At 43.9% G+C, this 27,008-nt stretch overlaps 1 protein-coding gene across 2 annotated transcripts in view; it reads right to left on the bottom strand.

Annotated features, from left to right (window-relative positions):
* Positions 1–27,008, bottom strand: part of IQGAP1 (IQ motif containing GTPase activating protein 1) — an 81,413-nt gene that overhangs the window by 12,234 nt on the left and 42,171 nt on the right. For both annotated transcript variants that reach the window (XM_032953186.2, XM_076066806.1), the window contains 17 exons: positions 26,181–26,344; positions 25,541–25,628; positions 24,335–24,498; positions 21,540–21,700; positions 19,666–19,790; positions 18,400–18,563; positions 15,477–15,567; positions 14,312–14,479; positions 12,864–13,006; positions 12,203–12,373; positions 8,331–8,414; positions 7,577–7,648; positions 6,737–6,806; positions 5,652–5,860; positions 4,426–4,578; positions 3,121–3,284; positions 1,179–1,403 (listed from right to left, as the gene is read on the bottom strand). In XM_032953186.2, the coding sequence (XP_032809077.2) occupies positions 1,179–1,403; positions 3,121–3,284; positions 4,426–4,578; positions 5,652–5,860; positions 6,737–6,806; positions 7,577–7,648; positions 8,331–8,414; positions 12,203–12,373; positions 12,864–13,006; positions 14,312–14,479; positions 15,477–15,567; positions 18,400–18,563; positions 19,666–19,790; positions 21,540–21,700; positions 24,335–24,498; positions 25,541–25,628; positions 26,181–26,344 (2,416 nt within the window). The remainder of the gene's footprint in view (positions 1–1,178; positions 1,404–3,120; positions 3,285–4,425; positions 4,579–5,651; positions 5,861–6,736; positions 6,807–7,576; positions 7,649–8,330; positions 8,415–12,202; positions 12,374–12,863; positions 13,007–14,311; positions 14,480–15,476; positions 15,568–18,399; positions 18,564–19,665; positions 19,791–21,539; positions 21,701–24,334; positions 24,499–25,540; positions 25,629–26,180; positions 26,345–27,008) is intronic.

A 27,008-nucleotide genomic window follows, 5' to 3' on the forward strand; every position in this document is an offset into this window, starting at 1 on the left:
TATTTTTTTACCAAACAAAAAAGGCTCTTCTTGTTAATTTGGTTGGCAAACCCTACTCTAAATCTATACACATGTTGTTTGATTGCATGCACGTGCTTGATGTCTAATGTTGGGACGAATAACTCAACAGGTATTTGAATCCAAGGAGCTCATGAGGAGGTTATCAATGAAGCTCATTGTGATGTAGGATCAAGGGGAGGTGGCTGGCCGGGCGGCTCAGAGACCAGTGCTGAGCTGATACGGCTGTGACTCTAGGTTTTAATCTAGCACGCACAGACTGTGATTAAACCTGGTTCAAGCGTAGCGAGTCGAAGGTTGATGCACAAAAAAAACATCAAGTTAATAGAAAAGCTGTTTTACGCAAGTGGTGCTCAGTTTTATTTGAAAAGAAATCACTCTTCATAAGGAAACATTATTGGAAAAAAATGTGAACACACCAGTGATGCATGTAATGAAAGTAATTTTTACATCCTGATGTGTATCTAATACAAGCCTTTGTAAGCCGTCCTCCGAGATGCTGGCAACTACATTATATAAGTATACGAGTGAACTACAAGCGATGAAGAGTTTGGAACTTGGCCAATCACAAAACATGTTTCATGTTAAAGCTGAAAGGCAGGCGGCAACTTGGCCTTAAGGAACATGCTGGAATGTGTCTGCATTGCCTTCCCCGCATTAGGCATTGTAGCAGGCAATCAATAAATACAACTTGCATTATGGCAGCAAATCTCAAATATTGGTCCACAAACTGCAACTGACCAGCCTTTTGCATCTACCAATTTGATGTATACATGTTATATTGTAATACCACTTCAAGATGGGTATTGCCAATCAGTGTCAAAATTATTCACAAAATCTGAGTTTCTCCATGCTCAAAAAATAATTGTGTAGTGCTCATTTCTTCTGGCAACAGCTGGTCAGTGGTAAACATTCCACATTCCAATGACAGGCACCAGGAATGTGTAATTGTAACACTCAAGTAATGTGATTGCCTTAAGTTTCCATATGGGAATGCAGTTAAGTCGCCAGAGTGGCTCTACCTGACTAGAGATTTTTACGTCTTTTCTCTCATTGATAGAGAACAAACTCATGCTGGACCGCTCAGAGAACACGAGACCGGCATACCTCTCCAAGGCAAGATGGTTGCTTTTTTGGGTTGCGTCACGCATGTCACGTACCTGGCCTCTCCCGTTTGACTCTCCATCTGGTTGACCCAGGCCTTGTAGACCTCCACAGGGTTCGTGTTGATGTTCAGGGCCTTGTCCTCAATGACCTCCTTCACCAGAGGTCCCAGCAGCTGCCGTAGGGCATTCTGCCCTCGCGTGCCACGGTTGAAGCTCACCACCATCTTGATGACGGTCGGGTTTCCCGTCACAATGTCCTGCATCTGGTCCACCTTGGACCTGCGGGGATGCGGGACGCCTCATTTTTAGGCCCTGGGCTTTGCTGAGCTCTCTCCAGCATTTGGTTTTGATCAATGTGTACGGTGCAAGGATGTGATTCGCTCAGATTCAACAGCACCACTCTTATTCCTGGTTCTTTCAGTAAAGTCACATAGACTTCACCGAAAGAACCAAGAATATGAATCCCTGCAGTCACGAAAGCTTTAAATCAAAAGCACCACGCTTGTTAATGTTCTGTTATGCACGTGGTTTTACACAGCATTTCCCAACGTCACACACCAAACATGCACAGCAGGCGAATAATAAACAATACTTACTCCGAAACACTCCTAAGAAAATCATGAAAAAAATCATAAAAATTATAACATAAGTGAGATATACAATTCAAGCAGTGCGAAATAAGTTCAACATACATACAAATGTGGACTATGCAAAGGGAACTTAAAACTTTCGTGACTGCAGGAATTCATATTCTTGGTTCTTTCGGCAAAGTCACGTAAATAACCCATGACGTTTCGATCACAACACAAGCGGCCTTCATCAGGCGATGGAAACGTCGTGGGTTATTTACGTGACTTTACCGAAAGAAACAAGAATATGCAAAGGGGGTTTTGTAGATTGTGGGAAAAGCAGAGGGTTCACCATAATTAATTAGCAATTCTGCTCAGTTGACCTTTACGACTTCAAGTTAATGTGGTTTTTGCTCATTGTGTGCTTAAGCGCAGTTTGCACGCCAAGGAACAGATGCCACAGCATTACCTCTCACTTGCACACTGTGACGGCGGCTTCCGATGCAGTACAGTGAACCTCCACAATGGGCAAACCACTAAAATGAGACCGAACAGTCTGTTTAATAAGGTTTACACAAGACCGCCTTCAACCAAATCACCGGGAATGCGCCCGATGCCATGAGATCGCGGGAGCTAAGCAGGTGCTGAGCCTGAAGAGTGCTGGGATGGGCGTCTACAATACATAGAGGGGTTGTCATAGGGCTGTAGAGCTACGTGGTAGGTAGCAGAGTAGTAAAATAAATTGTTGTATTGTTCTATAATACCTCGTACAATATATTCCTCCGCGACACGCACGGTGTGGGTAGTCCCTCGACTAGCGGTGGATGAACAGCAGGGTCATACAACTGTGTAGAGGAGTAGTACTGCGGGGACCCAACGAGGGGCAACAGCGGGAAGAGGGCCCAGCAGAAAGGGGAGTGCCAGAAGGGCGAGAGAGGAGGGTAAGTAGTAGAAAGAGTGAGACGTCTGCTAGTGGGAGAGCCAGGTAAAAGGGAGGAGCCCGGACTAAGGGGATAAAAGGGGAACCTGAATGGAAGGGGAGGGGTCAGAGATAAAGGAGAGTCAGAGAGAGAGAGAGAGAGGAACCAGGTAGCAGGTAGAAAGGATCCTGGGCTGGAGAGACAAAGGAGGCTACGGGTGGAAGTGTACGTGGTAGCCTGGACGAAAGTCGAGGGAGTCGAGAGAGAGGGCTAAGAGACAGGGAGTAGCGAGTACCCGCGACGGAACGAAGAGTGCGGATGTTGACGTGAATATTCAAGCAGTCCTGAATATTCAACCCCGGTCTCCATCTGAGTCTACAATCCCACAGGGCATCACGAAGCACGACTCCACACATGTGAATGCGTCCATAAGACCACTACACATGATCTCATACAGTCAGACTTGGACCCATTTCAGGCCGATGCTAGCATATGACGAGCACTGACTTGATCTCCTCCTCCAGGGCCGTCTTGAAGAGCTTCAGGAGAAGGTACTCCTCGCGCAGATTGGAGCCGTAATTGTACAGGGAAAAGATCACCGCGTCCATGAACTTGGTCGATCGGTTCTGAGGCATCTGGAAGATGAGCTTGGCCAGGTACGTAGGGTTTGTCTGCCACGGGAAACGATGAGGTTTTAATTGTGGCTATTCAAAACACACCGGCGGCTATTCTAGAGAGTAGTGATATTTTTTTAAAACACTTTCCCCAATTAATTTCAATCATACTATCTCAGCATCACATCATGAGATGAATAATCGATTCAGAAATCTCTGAAAGCAGTCAAGAGTCTGTAGGAAAAAAATGTAAACAGAAATTATCTGAAAAAATATGTTGAAGTGTCCTAGTTATCATTTACACAGGAGGGGGTGCACTTTCCCACATGCTCTGCAATGAGATTGTCACACAAGAGCTGGAATGTAACTAAATCAAGCACAAAACCAAATGTAATACTGTATAGGAGTGTTTTTGTAGAGTCATTGTTGACCAGGCTAAGATCATCAACTCGCTACGCTTGGTATAATCACAGGCAGCTGCCCATAAGCAAACCCAGAATTGTCTCGGCATTCTGGCCTAAGCCACCTTCTCATCATCACGATGTGGTTGCATTTATTCTCATTTAAATTGTGTAGGTTAGATTGTTTTAATGTACCAATACTGCAGAGAAGAAAACATGCACACACTATGGGATACAAGCACACATTGACATTTAATGATAGAAACTGATAGAAACATTAGAATATTGTATATGCACTAAGATCAACAACTCGCATTAAATTGATATATTCTGTAGTAAATAAGATTTCATTTAAGTGTGCAACATGAGAAAACTGATTTAGAAGCGGGGGGAAATTAAACTTTTCTGCAAGCTATGGAGCATTCAATCAATTGCACGTGTACAGGAATATTAGTTAATACAATGCACACACTATGTAGGCCACCGTCACAATTACACACCAAAGACAAAGATCTCCTGTATAGCCTAAACAGACTGTTGGGACAAGTGCTGTTTTCGCGAGCACCTATGAAGACCGGCACGGCAAACGAGGGCGTGGGTGGCCAGCACCACGCCCGGCTGCCTTTGTCTCTCAAGTGACGATGTTTACATACCACACTAGGTACTCATTTGAGGCCGAGTCGACCTAGGGGAGGTGCAGGGCTGGTTCAGATATTCGTCACCGTTGTTGGCCGTGAGCCCACACACACACACATTGCTTGTGAGAGCTGCGTCAAGAGTTGTATGGGTGCACAGACCTGCAGGAGGTAGAAGAGGTGCTGGTAGGCCTCTAGCTTCTGCCGCTTCTCTTTGCTGAGCGACTTGAGGCCCTTCTGCTTGTCTGCCACCATCATGCCCGCAACCTGCTCCTTGTTCTTCTTCTTCAGTTTGGTGCTGTGCGACACCACGTCCTGTAGAAGGAGAGAGCCACACACACCTCAGCCTCACTTGCCTCACACCATATAACGTAGACTTTGCCATGGGAATGTGGAATCTCCACCAATGACTCAGGACCACCAAGGGATCAGAAACATTTTGATTGGCAATTTCTTCTGATATTAATTTCCGTATATACGAGTATTCTTCTTCCTAACTGCTTGAGATTCGTAAGAAGACAGACATGAAAGAGATTTTCAATAACATATTAAAGACGTCGCTGTCAATGCAATAATCACTGCACTGCTGCTCTGTTTTAAGACTACACGGGAGATCTGTGTGCACTATCAGTTTTTCAAGAAATGTAAAAATGTTTCTTGACTTGTTTTATGTTTACTTGCCGACATGCATGAAGTCACGTGGGTGCCCAGTCACCGACTCAAAAAGTGTGTAGCAGCTAATAATATAATCAGCTGCACACTGAAAGATTATTGATCTTCCTTCTCTGCAAACACTGTTAATCTGCAACCCATATAATCTGCCCTAAGATAACAAACAAATTATCACGTGTCTCTGTATGTCTGTGTGGATATGGTAGTGAAGCGGTTAGCGTGCTGCGCTACGAACCTGGTGACCCGAGTTCGATTCCCGCTCACGGCCAACACCAAGTGACGATTATCTGAACCGGTCCTGGGCCTCCCATAGGTCGACTCAGCCTCAAATGAGTACCTGGTGCAGTGTGTGAACATCGCCACTGGGGAGACAAAGGCGGCCGGGCGTGGTGTTGGCCACCCACCCCCTCGTGTGTCGTGCCGGCCTTTATAGGTGCTCGAGAACAGCACTTGCCCCTATAGTCTGTTAAGGCTATAAAGGAGATCTTTGTCTTTGTATATATGTGGGGAGAGGTGGTGCTGTGGTTTGCACACTGCACAACATACCCAGGAAATCTGAGATGAATGCTCCTAAGAGCTGAAGATTCATCAAGCGAGCACAGCTAGGACTGCATTATAAACAGCTCACACATCTATTTATAGCCATGCCATCGGCTCTCGCCCCAATGGCTCATTAAAAAAAAGGGATCCGATTTAGTGAGTGGGGGAGAAATCACCTCGAGGGTAATTCGGTTCTTGACGAGTAGCCCAATCTTAATGTCCATCGTGTTGAGGTCCTGCTCCAGCTGCTGATTCGAGCGGATGTTGGTCATCACCTCCTCGCGGCAACGCATCACCTCCAGCTCCTCCTGAAAGTCCAGGTCGTTCTGCTCCAGGAGGTGCACGAACTTGCGCACCACGTTGACCGGTGCGTCCTCCGCGCTGACTGCGCACACAGAGAGCGTCGGGGGATGGAGAGGTTCCTTTGTGAGATGCTGTTGCGCGCATAAATTATTATATAGTGGTGACGTCAAACCATGGTGCATGGTTCAGGCCTTGTTTAGAGTATTTAGCTGCTCTAAATTGCTACATGATACGCCACTTCGTTGCGCTATCATTTAAGGCCAGGTCGCTTCTGAAAAAAGCTATATAGCTTAGTGTGCCCTACATGAGGCCAATCAGGTCTGTGAAAGCTTAGGATGGGACCAACCCAGATTGTACGTGAGACGATTCCAATTAAAGCCAACATGGCACACTGGGGGTGTTGTATAAACAACATCATGCAAAGCCACCTTTAGTTCCCGGGTGCTGATTTTTCCACACAGCAAGAACAAACTTCCTGAAGACCAGATTCAGATGCCAATGCCACTGATGATTAAGGCAGGGAAAACCCCTGGCAATGTAGATCATAGCACAGTGTGCTGACCACTAAGTTTTACACATGAAAAAAACTATCAACATTTGCAGCCCCCTTGTAAATCCACCGTTGGATGAAGGCTTCCCTGCACCACTCTCATGGGGGTTGTTTGGTCAAACATTACCACAACCGCTGTGGTAATTACCACACCGGTGTGGTAATATTCGTTAACCACTATCCATAACTACTCACCACAGATAAAGCTGTATATGCATGTGCACACACACAACTTTCCTTACCCTTAGCAACGTGTTGCAAATTCACACATCAGAGTGAATTTCAATCACTGACGCATGTCAACATTTGACACCCACAAAGCCCTGTACCCTCGGACAAGCAATTGCTGTAAACTATAACCCCATGTGCATGCATCATTAAACACAGCCTTGCTGGTTAGTCACTTACTCAGTGTCCTGTAATCCTCCCTGGCTTTGTTTGCTCTCAAAAAGGCTTGTATCTTGACAATGGACTCCATCTTCAGGCGCAAAGGAGAGAAGTGTGCATTGATTAATGTTTATGGTATAAACGTAGTTGCGACCATTGCACATTTACACATTTCACCGTGTCGACAGAAATGGCTTATGAACCACTTAAAGAAAGACAAGTTCCAGTATGTAACTATGTATGGGTCATGATTGCTGAACAAAGACTACAACAGATGTATACCTTAGCCAGTCTTTATATACAGCGATAAAGTATTCCTTTAAAAAATATGTATGCAATGTCTGTCCAAAACAACCGATTATATTTCAGTATTGGCTGCCACTTTCAATTTACGACAAAAATGTGTTTTCTCAACAGTCTTTGCCTGCACTGAAAAATACCGCCCAATAAGTAATATTTAAAAAAAAAACTTTTTTAAAAACACGCTTTTATGAAATGTACTAGTAATGGAAGAACTCCACGACTCCAGAAAGTGGCCCGAAGCTTGCCACAACGTAAGGGGCCGTGGCCAATTACAGGCAATGTCAGTTGACCGTGGACAATTAGACCCAAGCCGAAACCATAACATATAAAAAATTATATTGGGAAGTGGGTTAAAATTGAGTTACAAGATTTGATGATACGACGACAACAACAACAGACAGAGCGAGTTAAATTAAAGCGTGTAATAAGTGAACATTATAGCAAAAAAGCTATTGTCCAAAAGTCCAGCGAAGTTTCAGTGTATTTGTTGACAGTTCTAATATAAATGGGTATGGGAAATTATGCGTCTACAGTTGTCGTGAAGAAAGAAATTCTTACATTGTCCCGGTAGTACTTCTTCCTCTCCTGGTACTTCTTGCGATCCCTCCACATGCGTACCAACGACTGCAGCTGCAGTAAAAAAATATCACAATGATCACCACTTATGATCTACGCTCTTCGGTAATCTGTTGGAATTCCCGAGCAGCTTGCGTCTTTGTATTCTGAATCACAATTCTCATTCTATTGCAGAAAATTACTAACTGCCGTTGTGGTTTAGGTCTTACAACCTTATGCTCGATGACACATTTACTTTAAGTCAGACTACCATTTCAAAAATATAGAAATTTACAAGACATAAACCTGTGATCATCATGAGACAAAATGTCAATGAATAAAAATACTACAATTCACGCAATTTGTGTAATACATTTCTGCGTGATTTACAATTTATCTTCAGCGTAATATGCGGTAGCAACATTGAGCGTAGCTGGCCACTTGTCCCAACTTTGTCTAATTTCCCCGCTTTTTTTCCCATTAAAGTTACTTCGGCTGGGTTGCACAAAACTCCTCCATTCAAAACATGTCCCCTAATCATTTACATCCTTTTAGAGAAGCAGCGAATGGATACGTTAACTTAAGTCGCTTCATGCGACCTGGCCCTGCTTGTGACACGGGCCTGAGGTCATCCAGCTTAAACCGAGACCATAAATGACCCTCCTCGTAGTCCCCCCATATGCGATTGAACCTCACTACGTAGACGCATTATTTTGGGAATGAAGGAAATGCTGGAAAACAAATATAAACAGGTTACCTTGACAACAGACGGGACATCACTGTGCAGTTCTTTTAGTCGGTTTTGATACGCTTTTTTCTGCTTGAACCCCCTCCAGGTAGCCTGAAAGACATCCAAGGGACAGTACAACATGTTTAAACAAAGCCCTTTTTGTCAATACCACTCTGTAGTGTCAATACAATGAAGACAAAAATCATCCCTTTCGCCTTAAGAGACTGTTGGGCAAGTGCTGTTAGCGAGTAGCACCTATGAAGGCTGCAATGTGGCACACGAGGGGGTGGGTGGCCAGCACCAAGCCCGACCACCTTTGTCTCCCCAGTGGTGATGTTTACACACCACACAAGGTACTCATTTGCTGCCGAGTCGAGCTAGGAGAGGCCCACGACCGCTTCAGATATTCGTCACTGGTGTTGGTGGCCGTGAGCGGGAATCGAACTTGGGTCACCAGGTTCGTAGCGCAGAGCACTAATCGTGTGTTGTGTAAATACACACACACGCCCTTTTAAACGAGCATAATCGTGATAAAATTCACACTCTACAAATTCGCGAAAGGGTAATATAATGTGCACTGGTTTTGCAGTAATAAAAAAAGCCTGATAAATTATTTCAGATATGAGCAAGTAATGATCAAACGCTTTAAGAATATTTACACTTCATAAAACCATCCAATCGTGTTAGAAAACGAAATTCGTCGATTAAAGTAGCTTAGTTTCTCGAGCTGCCCTTGACACACACCAAGCAGTAGACACTCAATGAAATATGTCCTGTCGGTCAAGATTATTCAGCCACAATGAGACGTGCAGTTATTGAGCATCTACTGGAGACCGGTTATTGAGCATCTACCTCACAGGAGCAAGGAAATCATCCTGCACCTATACATTCCACAAGTACCACATTGATAAAAATAATAATTTATTCTGGAATAAACTTGTGAATGAACCATAAAGACAACGAAGTTGCCTCATCGTGGGAGGGAGGGGGGTGAAGTGAATCATTACATCTTGCCTTTGAAGAAACATTATTTTAAAGTGCATTGAAACTAAATAACATTAAGTAATGCATATTCTTAGCTCTTTCGGTAAAGTCACGTTGAAGGGAAACAATAAAATAATAAAATATATATCAAACAATAAAAATTCTCACGACGCTTTGACCATAACACAAACGGTCGTCATCAGGTGTGTCGGTTTGCATAAATTTATTAATTTTTAAACGGTGTATTTATTTATTCATAAAAAAACGTCAGCGCCACGTGCAGCGATTTGGCAGTTTATTTAGAAGGACTAGTCCATCTATGTTCTGAAAAGAGGAGGGGGGAGACGAAAAATTAATGTATGCTGTCTGAAAGCCACTGTAAGCGTGAACAATCAATTAAGACCTGAAATGGTTTATCAAATCTTTCCAATGATTGCTAAGCCAGAATCCATCTTCTCGGTTGAAATTGTCTCTGTGCTTGTATATGTGGATAGCCTCATGAACGAATCTCTCATGGTAGCCAGATGGCTTACCAAGAACCTCTGTCTTGGAAAAGTCAATGTCATGTGAGCCTACTGAATCATAACAATGATTTGCCACGGCAGAGGTGTTGGTCCTACCGTGTTTAAGGTCTGCTTTGTGTTCACGAATGCGGTCCGAGACATGGCGTTTGGTTTCTCCAATGTAACTACTACCACATAGGCAACTTAGTTTGTAGACACCAGGGTACTGTATGTCCGGAATCACATATTTTACAGACGGAACCAGATCACGGATTGTATGTAATGTGTTGAAACGGACCTGGATCTTGTGGTGTCTACAAACTAAGTTGCCTCTGTGGTAGTAGTTACATTGGAGAAACCAAACGCCATGTCTCGGACCGCATTCGTGAACACAAAGCAGACCTTAAACACGGTAGGACCAACACCTCTGCCGTGGCAGATCATTGTTATAATTCAGTAGGCTCACATGACATTGACTTTTCCAAGACAGAGGTTCTTGGTAAGCCATCTGGCTACCATGAGAGATTCGTTCATGAGGCTATCCACATATACAAGCACAGAGACAATTTCAACCGAGAAGTTGGATTCTGGCTTAGCAATCATTGGAAAGATTTGATAAACCATTTCAGGTCTTAATTGATTGTTCACGCTTACAGTGGCATTCAGACAGCATACATTAATTTTTCGTCTCCCCCCTCCTCTTTTCAGAACATAGATGGACTAGTCCTTCTAAATAAACTGCCAAATCGCTGCGCGTGGCGCTGACGTTTTTTAATAAATAAATACACCGTGTAAAAATAAATAATTTTTTGTAAACCGACACACCTGATGACGACCGTTTGTATTATGGTCGAAACGTCGTGAGAATTTTCATTGTTTTATATATATTTTATCATTTTATTGTTTCCCTTCAACGTGACTTTACCGAAAGAGCTAAGAATATGAATTACTGCAGTCACGAAAGCTTTAAATCAAAATTTATTAAGTAATGCATTACTAATTTTTGAGTGAATGTTTGTTGACCTGATAGAATTAAAACCTATTCAAGAAACTGCATTTTAATAATCTAAATTATACAACGCTCCTCTTCTTGGTTCTTTCGGTAAAGTCACGAAGAAAATAAAAAAAAAATAAAACATAATAAAATACTCACGACGTTTCGGCCACAACACAAGCACCCGTCCTTAGGTGAAGAACAGAGCTGTCTAAAAAAACAGCGTCGTAATGAACACCGCTAAGATTAGCAGCGTATATTTAAGCTGGGTGGGAGGAGCAGAGTGCCTTGACATAGGAGTACGTGACTTTACCGAAAGAACCAAGAAGATGAATCCCTGCAGTCACGAAAGCTTTAAATCGAAATTTATACAACGCTCTCAGAAACTAAGTGCCATCCATCTGTCCTCTTTCCTAACTCTGCATTCAAAGGCTGCTATCTTAAAACACTCTTCAAGTGTTAAAAAAAGGAGAACATTTCGATTTAAAGCTTTCGTGACTGCAGGGGTTCATCTTCTTTGTTCTTTCGGTAAAGTCACGTAGAAGGAGAGTATATTGAGTTTATTGATTATATTGATATAGTTTATATTTAGTTCTTTCAAATCGGTTTATTGTATGATAGTTGGGTAGTTACAGTTCTTTAGCGTCAATATACTAAATGCCTCTGTTGATATGTAAACTGACTTTAACATAGCCACTTCCGTGACCAGTTACATGCTAATCCCTCACATTAACATCATGCTAATCTCCCAGTTACATGCTAATGTCTGACTTTAACATTCTGCTAATCTCTCACATTAACACAGCTACTTCAATGCTAAATTCTTCTGTTGATATGTAAACTCCTTTGTCAAGGCGCTCTGCTCCTCCCACCCAGCTTAAAACACGCTGCCAAGCTGAGCAGTGTTCATTCCAGCGCTGTCTTTCCGACAGTTCTGTTTCTTCACCTGAGGAAGGCTACTTGTGTTGTGGCCGAAACGTCGTGAGAATTTTATTTTATTGGTTTATTTTTATTATTTTATTATTTCCCTTCTACGTGACTTTACCGAAAGAACCAAGAAGAGAAAAAAGGACAAAACACAACCGAGGATACATCTACCATGAAGATCAAACAATGACAGCAGCTCATTTTCAGGTGTCTGCGCATTGTTGCATCACAAGGCTAAAAGAGATGGCGACCGCTTTGGGAAACCATCATTCAGCAGTGGATAGATCATGGCTTATGATGATGAAGAAGTTGATTTAGGAAGTACGTGACGATTACAATGGTGGAAAGTAATTTCCACCACGTTTTACGACAGTCGTGCAAGTTAATCTGCAACGGTAGTTCGTGCGCAAAGCCGAATCATGGTAAATCTGGCAACAGGCTGTGGTCCGGAGTGGCGCACGAGCGTGTGTATGGAAGTCAGCGTGCCGTACCTGTATCTTGGTGATGGCCGGGACCTGCTCTTGGAAGAAGTCCCGCTTGGCTTGGAAACTGCGGCGCGCGAGGAACCCGCGGCATTGCGCCTGCAGCTTCACGATGGTTGGCTCGTGAGCCAGCCACATCTGCTCGCGGTTGTACGCTGCCGTCACTTGGCTCACCGAGTTCTGGGGGGGGGGGGGGGGGAGGGCGGGATGCGCACACATGCGCACCAGTCGGGGCCGTTAAGGCATTATCTAGGGGAAGCAATGACAGAATGTCAGCCTGGTGTCACGTTGAATTAGCTTTTGGAAAAAAACATTTAAGTGAATTTTACCCACAGACAGCAGCAACAAGATGTTACCGTCACTTACCTGTAGCTTCTTGCAAGAATTTTAAAAGCGGCGAGGTGGTCGGTGGTGAATGTGGACAAGATGGTAATAGTTCACAATAACGTATTACCACATGCGCAAAAGATCTCCTGAAAATGTCCCGAGACATTTTGCCATGGTAGTTTTAACGAAGTGTTATTATGAATGGGGCAATATATTCCAGCCATACCCAATTGATTAGCCAGCGGATAAAGGATGTCAGCATCGAGGCTCAAGAACACTTGCCAACGCGATTTCCTGGCCTCCAGGTTCAACAAAGTCAGAAGGACGGCAGAGGCTACGGCACCTGTATTTCTTCACGGTTCAGCTGCGTGTTGTTCTGCACAAATCCCTTGGGCTGCTCCCACGTGCCATGAAGCTCCTGGAGGTTGAAGTAATAGTCGAAACCTTCCTTGGTGTGGTGCCGAACCCACTGGCTCCCATTGTCCCCTGCAGGGGACGAAAATCGCACCGGAAACTTTGTGCTGCACGCAAACCACAATACAATTATAATACAATTTGCATTTATAACGTCTGAATGCAACGGCATCTCAAGACACAGCAGAGAAACGATGGGCAGATTTATATTATAGGCAGAAAGAGCCATAACCAGAGGAAAAAAAAGGAAACTATTGATTGTGCACTTGAACAGGACTAGGGAGTCCACAGCACAGATGTCGGTCGGAAGGGAGTGTCAGCCTGGGAGAGCAGCAGAGGAGAGCAAACCCCCCCCCACCCCCCCAACCCCCCACTGAGCAACGTTTGACAGAGAGGTTTCAGAAGAAAGTATTTACTTTACCAAGTCAGGTCCACTAAGCTATAAAGCTCTTTTTGAGAAGCAACCTGGCCACAAATGATAGCTCAAAGAAGTGGCTTATCACGTGGAAATTTATAGCAGCTAAATACTCAAAGCATTTTTGTAAATGCGGAGGGAAAAAACGGAGGACCCGGAGAAAAATCCACGCCACCACGGGGAAAACATGCAAACTCCAAATATACAGGCATCAGGGTCGGGCTCGAACCCACGACCCTCTATCTCCTCAGTCTTGGTTGCTGGAGCGGAGAATGTGTAGAGGGGAGTAAAATAAGATGACAGGGTAGAGATAGGCAGGAGCAAGTCCATAGATGATAATGAATATGGTGATCGCACATTTGAAAACAGATCCAAGATTGTATTTGGAGTCGGGAGGAATTGAATTGTCGGGATGATCTGATCTAATACGTGTGCGGGTAAAGAGTCTGGCAGCAGCATTTTGAACCAATTGGTGTTTGGTAAAGAGGCATTTTGGGAGGCCGTAGGAGGACAGCTGCCGTTGCCGAGTTGGGATGTGATGAAGATAGGGAATAGGGTCTCAGCCGGAGCTGGGGAAAGGAATAGAAGATGTGAGTGATGTTATACGGATGACGGTATGAGAACTTGCAGAGTTGAGAGAGCCCTCAAGATCAATGACAATTACAAAGTTTTGCATACTTTTGTTAGAATTTAGGAAGTTCATGCTCAAATTGGACTCTTGTCCGAGTGTTGGCTTTTTGCCACAAGTGTGCCTCAAATTTAGCAACATTTCTCAAAAGTTATAACCAATTCCAGATGAGACTTCGTCAAGGTAGGATGTGGGAGTGGATAGTTTACTTTGGTCATCAGCATAGAAGTGACGGTCGACATTAAAACTGGAGACGACTTTGCCATGATGACAAATGAAAGTGATGAAATGAAAGATGGTTTTCCTGTGCCTGTGCCAGGTGCCAATCTCCCACCTTCCAACATCTTCTCCTGCTTGGCATCGTACAGCTCAGACTGATAGGTGTCACTGCATTCCTCCACGACGCCACGCAGACCCACGTCGTGTGAACGTAACATAGAAAACGTCTGTGACGCATCGCCTTCGTCCACCGCGATGTTGATAGCTGCGACCGCCACAGCCACTGTAGGATGGATGCAAAAACAGTTACTCAATGGTACTCACACACACACAGTCACTCTATGGTGCTCGTGCAGTCACTCTATAGTCCTCATACACACAGTCATTCTATGGTACTCGCACACACACAGTCACTCAGTGGCAAGCGAAGGCAAGGTAGACCACTTTTTTTAAGGCGAAGTGCAATCCACTACTCGCATCACCCATCTCCACCGAATAAACGCCATTGCAGGAGGTACAAAATCCAAGTGGTGGTACAAGATACCATTCAATGGCTTTCAAAACTCAACATACAGATATCAACTTTGGTCCATTGCGTTCAAATATCATACCAAATGGATAGTAGCGTAGCTCCCTGCAGCATTACCAAGTTGTACAATGTGTGTTGTTCAGCATGATGTACAACGTTAGAGCTCCACAACACAACCATGAAAGCTTCAGTAATATTGTAAAACAAGTGGACCAATGGGGTGGTAGCACATCCAGTCCCCCCCGTTTTGACCACAAAACTTTCCCAATCATGTTACTTTGACATATATACATACATATAAAGATGCGTGAACTTTAGAACTAGGTGAAAGCCCATTGAGGCAAACATCTATTTCCAAAGGAGACCTGGGGGCGTGATAAAGGCTTCATAAGACATACCAGTGTCTAAAAAAAACACTTCCTATATACATATACATTCGCTTTAGTAACTAATCATAAAGCCAATTAAATCAGCAATTCCAAATATATTTTATTTTAATCTCATGAAGTATTATTCTTACGATACATTTGTTAAATACTTAGCTGTCAATCTGATCTAGATTGAGGGAGTAAAAGTATAGTGTTCAAAGAAGTCTGTAAAATGTAATGATGGTTGCTATTCGAACTTTAAGATTATTTAATTTTTCTGGACTTGTGCAAACTTAAGAAGTAAACGAATGCAGCTATCATAGCAGGGTTTGACACAGTGGACTGTGGTTAGGTATTTGGAATGAACACACAAAGCAACTCACAACGCTGAGTCTCCTCGTTTTGCTTGTTGGCCCTGTATATTGCTTCTTGAATCTCCTCCAGCCAAAGTACAGCCGAGGGATCTCCATTTGCCTAAGACACAACACACGCACGTGGATCTGACTTGTGACATATGAGCATTCGATTATTAACACAACACAGAACAGGAGGACAATCTCAGTGTATGTCGTCCCTGTTGAAAACTACAATGCAGACACCAATCCTCATATATATGAAAAAAAAGAATATCATTTTGAAACAAACAAAAAAACTCGTCTATTTTAGTTGAAATCCCAGAGAAAACTTGTCATATACATACCGTTGGGAGCTCATAAAAAAATCTGCTTGAAACTGATATATCCTCGCAGAAGGACTACTACGTCATCAGCACGACCCATCTGCCACCAAATTTGATGATTTAAAATGTTTAAATAATTGACAGCAACCTATGCTAGTAGGCAGCAATAAATAATTCAAAAAGGGAAAACAATTTACTCAAAGTACCAAAAACAATCAGCTGTTGCATTGGGGGGACCAGTAGCCACGATTCATGCTGAGCTCCTATTAAGTGTTTCTTTGCCTGCGTGCTACGCACTTGCTCATCAACACGAGTGTCGTCAAGAGTCCACTGGATGTCAAAACATCGATCTCCCAGTAAGCTTAGCAACATAAACAACAGGGCAACAGTGACAGAAGACGTTTTTACATGAACACGTAACCACTAATCGGCTGCACCATTTCTCGAATTCAATTAGAATGTTACCATGGAGTTGAATACGTTGCTTCACAGCCACCACGTCTATTTGTTAAAGCTTTGCCCAAGAAGAACTCTACCTTCGGCAATCAATTCCAAATGGGATTCCATCGAGCTTACTCAGCAAGTGTTTAAGTGTTATTCTACAGTGCAATGACATACGTTCAAAGAAAACTGGTACAGTGAGAAAGCATATTTTGTTCAATTAATATTATGTTTTCTGGAATGTGTTTGTTTAGTTTAACTGCACGTGCATCATTTAAGCTGAGCTTGTATGTCTCCAGCAAGGTCTCTCTGTATACAGTGAGGGAAAAAAGTATTTGATCCCCTGCCGATTTTGTATGTTTGCCCACTGACAAAGAAATGATCAGTCTATAATTTAAATGGTAGGTTTATTTGAACAGTGAGAGACAGAATAACAACAAAAAAATCCAGAAAAGCGCATGTTAAAAATTGTATAAATTGATTTGCATTTTAATGAGGGAAATAAGTATTTGACCCCTCTGCAAAACATGACATAGTACTTGGTGGCAAAACCCTTGTTGGCGATCACAGAGGTCAGACGTTTCTTGTATTTGGCCACCAGGTTTGCACACATCTCAGGAGGGATTTTGTCCCACTCCTCTTTGCAGATCTTCTCCAAGTCATTGAAGTTTCGAGACTGACGTTTGGCAACTCGAACCTTCAGCTCCCTCCACAGATTTTCTATGGGATTAAGTCTAGCTAGGCCACTCCAGGACCTTAATGTGCTTCTTCTTGAGCCACTCCTTTGTTGCTTTGGCCGTGTGTTTTGGGTCATTGTCATGCTGGAATACCCATCCACGACCCATTTTCAATGCCCTGGCTGAGAGAAGGAGGTTCTCACCCAAGATTTGATGGTACATGGCCCCGTCCAGCGTCCCTTTGATGCAGTGAAGTTGTCCTGTCCCCTTAGCAGAAAAACACCCCCAAAGCATAATATTTCCATCTCCATGTTTGACGGTGGGGATGGTGTTCTTGGGGTCATAGGCAGCATTCCTCCTCCAAACACGGCGAGTTGATGCCAAAGAGCTCCATTTTAGTCTCATCTGACCACAACACTTTCACCCAGTTGTCCTCTGAATCATTCAGATGGGCATGTATATGTGCTTTCTTGAGCAGGGGGACCTTGTGGGCGCTGCAGGATTTCAGTCCTTCACGGCGTAGCGTGTTACCAATTGTTTTCTTGGTGACTATGGTCCCAGCTGCCTTGAGATCATTGACAAGATCCTCCCGTGTAGTTCTGGGCTGATTCCTCACCGTTCTCATGATCATTGCAACTCCATGAGGTGAGATCTTGCATGGAGCCCCAGGCCGAGGGAGATTGACAGTTCTTTTGTGTTTCTTCCATTTGCGAATAATCGCACCAACTATTGTCACCTTCTCACCAAGCTGCTTGGCAATGGTCTTGTAGCCCATTCCAGCCTCTTGTAGGTCTACAATCTTGCACCTGACATCCTTGGATAGCTCTTTGGTCTTGGCCATGGTGGAGAGTTTGGAATCTGATTGATTGATTGCTTCTGTGGACAGGTGTCTTTTATACAGGTAACAAGCTGAGATGAGGAGCACTCCCTTTAAGAGTGTGCTCCTAATCCCAGCTCGTTACCTGTATAAAAGACACCTGGGAGCCAGAAATCTGATTGAGAGGGGGTCAAATACTTATTTCCCTCATTAAAATGCAAATAAATTTATAACATTTTTGACATGCGTTTTTCTAGATTTTCTTGTTGTTATTCTGTCTCTCACTGTTCAAATAAATCTACCATTAAAATTATAGACCGATCATTTCTTTGTCAATGAGCAAACGTACAAAATCAGCAGGGGATCAAATACTTTTTTCCCTCACTGTACCTCTCAATGTAGACATGATGATACATGACTGGGAATCCTGTTCGTGACATCAAATCTTCCTCCCCAAAACATATTGTGACTACATCATAGACTCAGAAATTGTTATCATAAAAAGCTCACACAAGATTCCTCTCACTTAAAAGGACAGACACTGCATCAAAACAATCTCCATCCAAGGCTGGAATAGTGTTGACATATCCCAGCGTAATAACCAAACACGGGAACAGCAGTCGGCAATGCCCACTCGTAAAACAAAACTCACTGATAATACAAAACAAGGCCTGCAGTGTCGAGTCCCCCACCTTAGCCTTGTTGGCCTTGGCCTGCCGCAGCACGTTTTGGTAGTGGCGCGCGAGCGACGGGTCCACGCCCAGCAGTTTGGCGGCCGGGTGTTGCAGCGCCTTCAGTGTCTTCTGGGGGTCCTCGCTGTCAAGGGCGTCGTTGATGAGGCCGATTGCCACGATCCCTGCCACGCGATGCACGCTCCAGTCAGACCCAATCAGCATTTCACCGCTACCACCTCTTCCTTACGTACGTATGTATGTTGAACTTCTTTCAACATACATACATAGGCGGTGGGCTATGCTATGTATTTATTGAGCCAGTGTGATTTTAGCGATTGCCGATTTTAGAATGTTTAGTAGGTGTGTAGTTGGACACCTAAGCAATACCTTACCGTAATTCATATCTTTTGATAGCTTTCGTGACTGCAGGGATTCATATTCTTGGTTCTTTCGGTAAAGTCACGTAGAAGGGAAACAATAAAATAATAAAAATATAAAACAATACAATTCTCACGACGTTTCGACTGCAACACAAGCAATCACACCTGAAACGTAGTGAGAATTTTGTTTTGTATTTTTATTATTTTATTTTTTCCCTTCTACGTGACTTTACCGAAAGAACCAAGAATATGTAATTCATATCATTATTATTTCCTTGTAGACGTTTGGCCCAGAAATAGAGTTAATGTGTCTCCTTGCTCACGGAAGCAATGTTGGAGGTGTTGTCTCATTTAGTGGCACCTTTGACAGTGCTGTAAATTCCACATTTCCATGCAGGGATCAGTCTATTCAGGGGATGCACTGTTTACCTCTGACAAAGTGTTAACGATTTTATCAACTCCATATGTAAGATGAATTCGAACTAGCTACCTTACAAATGTGAGTTAAAAACTTCCACCACAATGTCACCTCCACAATAGAGGTTTTTGGGGTTATATCGTGGAAATACATAAATGTGCCGTTAAAACTCGCCATCACCTGACACAGCCAACATGCCAATTCATCACTAGTACAGCACACCGGTGTGTTGGAGAGCCAAGGCCACGTTTTAACGACACATGTATATATTTACGCCATCTAACCCAAAAACCCTCTTATGGATGATATTGGTCACGAAAGCGCACGTGTTGAACTGACAATGTCACCTGACCGACTAGATATGTACTAGATATGTACTATATGTACTAGATATGTACTATGGCATAAGGGCTATAAATGTACTGATCAATGAGGATGTTGCTGCTGCTGGGGGGGGGGGGACAGGAAAGTGTGGGGGGGCCTCACGGTCGTGCTCCTGCTGTACGGTGCCGTTGACGTCCTCCACGCCGCTCTGGATGTCGTTCCACGTGAGGAACTCTTTGCCTTGGGCTGCCGACTGAGTCTTCTGAATGAGCAGCGAGTCAATGTACCTGCCCAGCAGCGGAGAACGCGCTTAACCCCGGCGTGGGTGCCCCCCGCATCTGCACGTGACAATAGCTTGCATCCTAGCGGCAGTAAAACCATACATTCAACTAATTCTCTAACACTTTCTGTAAACGATGAGAAACTCAGACCAAAAATACGTGTGCAGGATGGAAATGAGGATAAAAAAAGAATGCAGCATGTGATTAATAAACAGCACAAGGCTCAATTGTGACCAGCGGCTTGGTCCACCCACAGTGGCTTGATGCACCCTTTATGAAAGAGCTTTACAGCTCATCGGATTCGTCCAGTTTAAATAACTATTCCCATTCAGATTCATTATTTCTCACACATCATATGGCATCACTACACGGCAAGAATAATGTGCACAGGCTTATTTTAGATCAGTGCTTTAATAAAGTTAAATTTCTCAGAGACTTCCCTCCTGAGGTTGCAATTTAAGTCAACATGCAATGATAGAACGCAAAATAAAAACTATAATAAAACTCCAGTTGCTTCCTTACATATTTACCCAATTCTGACTTGCAGAAATATATATTTCAAAAAGCTGGTGTTTCTATCATCAACTGATAATGGGGTATTTTTAATCTCTGAAGATGAACCCAAGATAATGATAGATAATATACATTATCAAGAGTTCACTAGCTTCAACATTTTTATTGTAAATTAACTTAAAATCATACACCTGCACCAATACTACAGTCTTTAATTATCCTGTTGGAACTTGCTTTTGAATGCCTGTAAATAATTAACAACAGTTTCACTCCTCCCCCATTCTAGGCACAGTAGGCAAATGCTCCCCCCCCACTGTGCAGCAATCCATCAGCGAATTAACCCCCATTACCCCATTAATTCCTCGTTATTTTTCATCCAGCTAAGTCGGAGGAGCACCATCCAAGCCAATTCCCACAGCCAAAGAGCAATGACTCAATGCTTCAAGACAAAAAACTATTTAAGTACGTGGAACTGGGGAACTGGTTATTGCCAAAACATAACAGCAGACCCTGCTTCAGAGGTTAGGCTATATAAATATTGTGGAATAAATATTCTACTGGTAATATTCACATAGCGTGTATGTTGAATTTCTATCACATGAAGTTATTGGGACGGTTATAGTCTTGTCTTCTTTAAAAACATGACACATTACATTTAATGTAGCCAAGCATTATCTAAACAGCTTCCCCATAATGGTCAAATTATTGAAAATAAATATGAAAAATTGTAAAAGAGAGCCCATTGAGATGTAACACAGTACAGTATATCTCAGTGTTCTTCATTGCAAGGCACGAGAGGGCCAAGGACCTTTAGCGTGGCCCCCGACAAAACACAAATGTTGAAAACACCCCTTGTAGGCGGTGTTGCGGTCCTCACAAGGACGTCATATCGGAAAAAGTGGGCCCCCTCTGAAAATGTGTGGAGAACACTGGTATATCTCCATCCAAGGGAGTCCTGGAATAATACACGATGCGTTTCATACTTCGACATATCATGAGGCGCAACAATATTATTCAGGTGCTGGCATTTACAATTGTACAAGACATTTTCAAAATGACTAAAGACGCTTATGAAGAGCACCCAATATCGGAGTCAGTTTCGTGACTCGGGAAAAAAAACTCCTTGGACAGATTCAACATATGGAGGCTGGGATCAGGCGCATGAGCGATGGGGAGTCGAGGTAGTGGGGAAGTGGGGAGCACGGGGGTGGGGAGCGCAGATGGCAAGTGCAGGCGAGTTACTTCTGTGTGTTGTCATCCTCCAAGTTGGCCAGGCCGGCGGCGGGACTGGTGAGGCCTTTCCACACTCCTGGCCTGTCGCCTGAGGACAGAGCTTGGTTGATGAGTGCCACCGCTGACAGCATCTCCACTGCCACGTACATCTCCTCGTGGGCCAGCTCGCCCTGCGCCGGCACACATTCACACGTTTTCAGAATCGGAACTTTTATTGAGACTGGAGGAGGAGTCCGATGAGCTAATGAAGCTCTTTTCACAGATGCCCAAGTATGGGCAGGTCAGCAAGTTACAACAGCAAACAACACAAAAACACACTATAGGAGTGCAAAGTAGAGAAAATGGTAAGCAAGTCACTAAATACAAAAAAATCATGAATTAATTGTGTAAGCCCGGTTTATAAAGATTGAGAACGGCAGCAAAAACAACAACAAAACAGTCCAAGACTATACCAAGATAACGCCACAGTAATCCCTCAATGAAATGGCACATTAACACTGAACTACCGATATAGATATACAGGTAATAATCAAAGTTACAAATCACGTTTGCAAATGTGACTGTATCCGGCACTAATCTTCTGCTTCAGGATATTTTTTAAGGAACATTTACAATGTTAAGGGAGGAAACAAGGTTGCTGTTTTACCAGTTGTGACCCCCCCCCCCCCCCCCGTGCTTATATTCCAATTTCCTAAAACAAAATCCATCTCATGAGATCGAAAAATAGAAGCAGAATTTGGGCCTGGATGAACCATCACCATGACAATTGTCATAGGGATGCGTGCGGGGATATGCAGTGGGCAGCAGAGTGTCGTGCTTTGTTTTGTAATTCTATGCTTCAAACGTCTATGCTACCCACCTTCAACCAACCCGCGCTGACAAGTTATATGAAGTTTGAAAAAATAAATAACCACATGACCCACGAGGCATGAAGGATACCCTCACTGAGCAGTGCACTCACAAAAGGACTTGCCATGTACATTTTCAAATTGAGCTATCAGCGTCATGTCACAGAAGGATATAATCAATTCAAAACTCTTACAAAATCAACAGCCTATCCCCATGTTAGATAAAGGTCTAAACTTCTCAGGTCCCATCAACTGCCTAATATATACTAGGGAGAACGCCTTCTCACTCGCTACACAGGTTATCTGTTGCATGCCAATCACTCTGAAGATGTTTTGTTCGTCAACAGACTAATATAGTGGGTTGTAGTTATTGTTGACTGGGTTAAGACCAACTCATTACACTCGAGAACCGAGTATGAATACAATCATGAGTGGCTTCTTAGTTTTTAACCCAGTAGTCAAGCAGTGCTAGTGCAGTTTCCTGATAAAGTGTTACCTCCCAGAGCTACTCCTGTACATTTATGACATCTTTTAAAACACTACGCACATGCAAGTGACAGCACTGGTATCAATTACTCTGTTGGCAAGATGTGCACAATTACACAAGTGAATTGGTTAATTCTCAGTTACATATTATATCAGTATACTTTCCACTAAACATTTTCTGTATTTTAATTTGTTCACCTGCATGTAAGCGCCCGAAGAACACCATGGAGTGTCAGGTTATACGGGTCTGGAACATTTTTCTCCAGTTTTACGCGATGGAAAACATTATTTGGCAATTATTCACACATGTAGGCGAAACAATGACAAAAGCACAAACTGTCCTGACACAAACGCACAAGGGTTTACTGTCATACGGCAGTCTGAATAGTGTGAAACTAATCAGTCACCATCAATGCAGATTACATAAAAGCCCTCGCTTTTTGAAGAACATTCTTGCTCAACAAAAGCGGCAACTTGAGCTTCAGGATTCTGCAGTTTTCATGTGGTATCACGTGTTGCATACACATTGCTCGAACTGCAATCTCACTCGATCAATCCCTTTATTCCCCACGATCAGGCAAGAGGTACAATAGGGGGCACTGATATGCATCGTTGCTCCTCATTTGCCCTAAGAATACAAACTGTGTGGAGGGAAATTTGTAATTAAATATTTAGCCACAATCGGCTCCCTTGAACTTTAAGACGACTGAACTTTCAAGAACCCTCATCCCTCATCCGTCCGTGTCCCCCGGTCTCTGCCCCCCTTTGAGTAGAAGCTCAAGAATGTCCTCTTTTCCTCTATGGCAATCTCTGTCTGTCTATAACATGAATATACCTATAATCCATCAGAGGATTTTGGGTTCGATCGTGTGAATATAAATGTCGCTAAACCCGCCACCACCTGACAGCCAATTCGTAAGGTTCACCACGTAAACAAAACATGCAAATTCGTTACTATTTACAGTACACTGGTGTACTGGAGAGTATATTCACATTTACAATTCGAGTACAACGTTTTGAATTATCAGGCTGTCACCTGACTGGCGAAACTTAATCTATTCAACTATTTTTTAACTAAACTATTTTTTTTATTTTACCAGGTAAGGCCCAATAAATAGCTCTTTTTCAGAAGGGACCTGGCCACAAATGATAGCTCAATGAAGTGGCTTCATGTAGACATATACAGCAGACAAATACTCAAGCGCATGTCCCTAAATATGTAAGGCAAAACCGGAGGACCCGAGGAAAAATCCACGCGACCACGGGGAGAGACACCGCAAGCTCCAAATATACAGGCGTCAGGGTCGGGATTGAACCCACAACCTCCTGTATACCAGGCTTGGTAGTTAACTTGTAGCCACCGTGGCGCTTTTCTTCACCACCATCTAGGGATCGCTGTACTTCAAGGTGCGTGTCCTGCACGGCCATCCGGGGATGGCCGTGCTGTGGCGGTGCGTGTGTCCTGCTCACAGAGGGGCTCTGTGTCTGCAGCGCGGCCAGCTCGCTCTGGTAGAGGTCGGCGGCAAAGGGATGCACGTCGGGCAGCTGTGCCTCCGACTGCATGAGCGCGACGACGGTGTCGGCCGCCACGCCTCGTCGGATCACCTCGTTGCAGTGAGATATGGCCTTTAGCTCTGCAGAGTGCAGCACATAAACACACAAACACGAAGATCCCCACTCCCTGTTAAGCTTTATAGATCGTTGGGGCAAGCACTGTTAAGCAAGCAACTTGTTCTTCATTCATAAGGCCAATGCAGATGCAGAGCAACAACTACAATTTCACATTCACGTCGTCAAGCCAGATAACCCCATCAGGAGCAGTGATGTGTATCGCCGAGATGGGAGTGGATGATGGCAGCCTTCACGTGGCCCCCTCTGTTAAGTGACAATTCACCATGAATGCAATCGACGTGGCGACCGAATATCGATCTCCCGGTCTCCAGAGCAACAATACAAGTGACCAACTGTTAAGGTTCAGTACATGACGGGAAGGTGTGGGGTCAGGACCACACGCAGTTGGCTCTTGCCTTCCCCGCACTGCTCATGCTTTACATGCCACACAAGGTTCGCAATCAAGCTGCAGTCAACCTCGTGGAGGTCCAGAACAGGAGCAGACACCACTTTCCCACCAATGGTATCCATGGCTGGGATTGGATCTCTGGGGTCTTAGTACTTTTTTTTCCCATTCTAAAGGATTCTTGGTAAACTTGCTAAGAGCAAACGAGGAGGTTTGGAGGATATTAAAAATTTTCAGACAGCTGTCTGTGTGTTTTTTACATACTGCACTAGAATGTGTGGTACAGATAAACACCGATGCAAATGACTAATGAGCAATTCTTGGCAGCAAACACTGGATGTAGTGTGCACTGCCAGGTCACGCCTACCCATCATGTCTAAATGCACTTGCACACATGCACGGGGGGGGGGGGGGGGGGGAAACACAGGTCTCTCTAACAACGGGAAGGAATAAAAAGTCAAGACCAACCACAACATCCATTAGCCACTAAGAGGTAGTGACGTCACCACGGCGCTAATAGCAAGGCCTGAAGTATGCAGTCTGAGGCCACGTGAAGCGTCAAAGGCTCGCCACATAAAACATAATAGATACAGATAATCGATTACACGCTTGTGCTATTCCAATGCAAAGTGGAACAGGAGGTTCGGAGAGGGACTCACTTTGCTTGTGGCGCGAGGACTCCTCATTGGCAATTTTGACTCCAGATTGCAGCTCATCCTTGCTCAGGGGTTCGAAAGAACCCGACTCCTGCAAACAAGCACTTCACTATTAGCCAGAAATGAAAGTCACCAAACAATCAGGTGGCAAATATAATTACGAATTAAAACACAGTTTTTAACACAGCTGCTATTGCAAATATGATGCAGCAATAATTTAGTTCTGTTTGTACAACCAACCTTAACACGTAATTTTTACGTTCACTTGGAACATGCACGGTTACAACATTCGGCGTTTTGGTTAAACACGACATTTAAAGCAATTAAAGGGGCAAATCCTTTTAGATCCAAATACATTTGGAAAAAGGCATCAATCAGACCTGGGTAAAAAGGATAAGTAATTTGTATGCATGTTGAACTTCTTTCGCACTGTACGTAGCTTACCGTGCTTATCGGATTTGCGGGAAAGGACAACAATCTAATAGTCACTTTGATGCAGAATCTGTTTGTCCAACTCCCACGCAAGAAACAAAACATTTCAGCAACAACAGGAAGTGCTGCTGCTGCCGCCACCAAAACAACTGCAATCGAACGGTTGAACACGACGCGCTGGCGAAAGTGCACGGAAAAAACCGGCACGCACCTGCCCTTTCAGCTGACGATCACTGCTCAGCTGCTCCAGGTACCAGGGCGAGTTCTGGGACTGGACCCCAGTGAGGGCCAGTGCCTGCAGTTTGAGCGCCAGGATCATGGCTTCCTCGTCTCGCTTCTCCAAGGCTTCGTCCACCTGCTCCAAAGCGGCTTGCACTGAAGAGTCGCGCGCGCGTGCGTACGTGCAGAAGGGCACGGGGAGCGGGGGGGGGTGGTCGTCAACAACAGTGACTTGTCTCACGACGCCGCCGCTGCTCCCTCGGATGAGATGCACGCAATAAATGTGTAACAAAGTAACTTAATAAGTCCATTGCGTTGTAGCGGAAAACTGCGCACACTCGCATGTGGGTGCTCGAATCGGCCACGTACACGATGGCGCAACAGTCGCACAGCAGCACCAGTGAAAGTGAGGGTAATCTAATTATAAGTCCTTCTGCTTAGGCAGAACAACAAGGTGCACATTAACTTTGACAACACACACGACAAGCAATCACGATGAATGCATATTTAACCACCTGTCCCAATAACTTGTAAGCAGATGACAATGGAAACGTGCGAGATTTTGAAAGTAAATTGTATCTTTACAGATGAAAATTTATCCCGCAAGTTAAAGTCAACTAACTTTAGCGATGAACGTTAATGGAGAAATGGCTGCCTGTATTAACAGGCAAACGCCACCACCAAGGTCAACGCGAACCCCACCAGAAACCCAACACAAGACGGTCACAATACAAAGTGAGAACTCTGTCAACCAAGAAATGGGACAATATTAACAATTAAATTAAATTATCATTCGTCTCCCAAGATGTAAAAGCATCGT

The sequence above is a fragment of the Petromyzon marinus genome, chromosome 13 (genome assembly GCF_048934315.1).
Source record: "Petromyzon marinus isolate PM22_M1 ecotype Great Lakes invasive population chromosome 13, UKy_Petmar_22M1.pri1.0, whole genome shotgun sequence".
Classification (NCBI taxonomy): domain Eukaryota; kingdom Metazoa; phylum Chordata; class Hyperoartia; order Petromyzontiformes; family Petromyzontidae; genus Petromyzon; species Petromyzon marinus.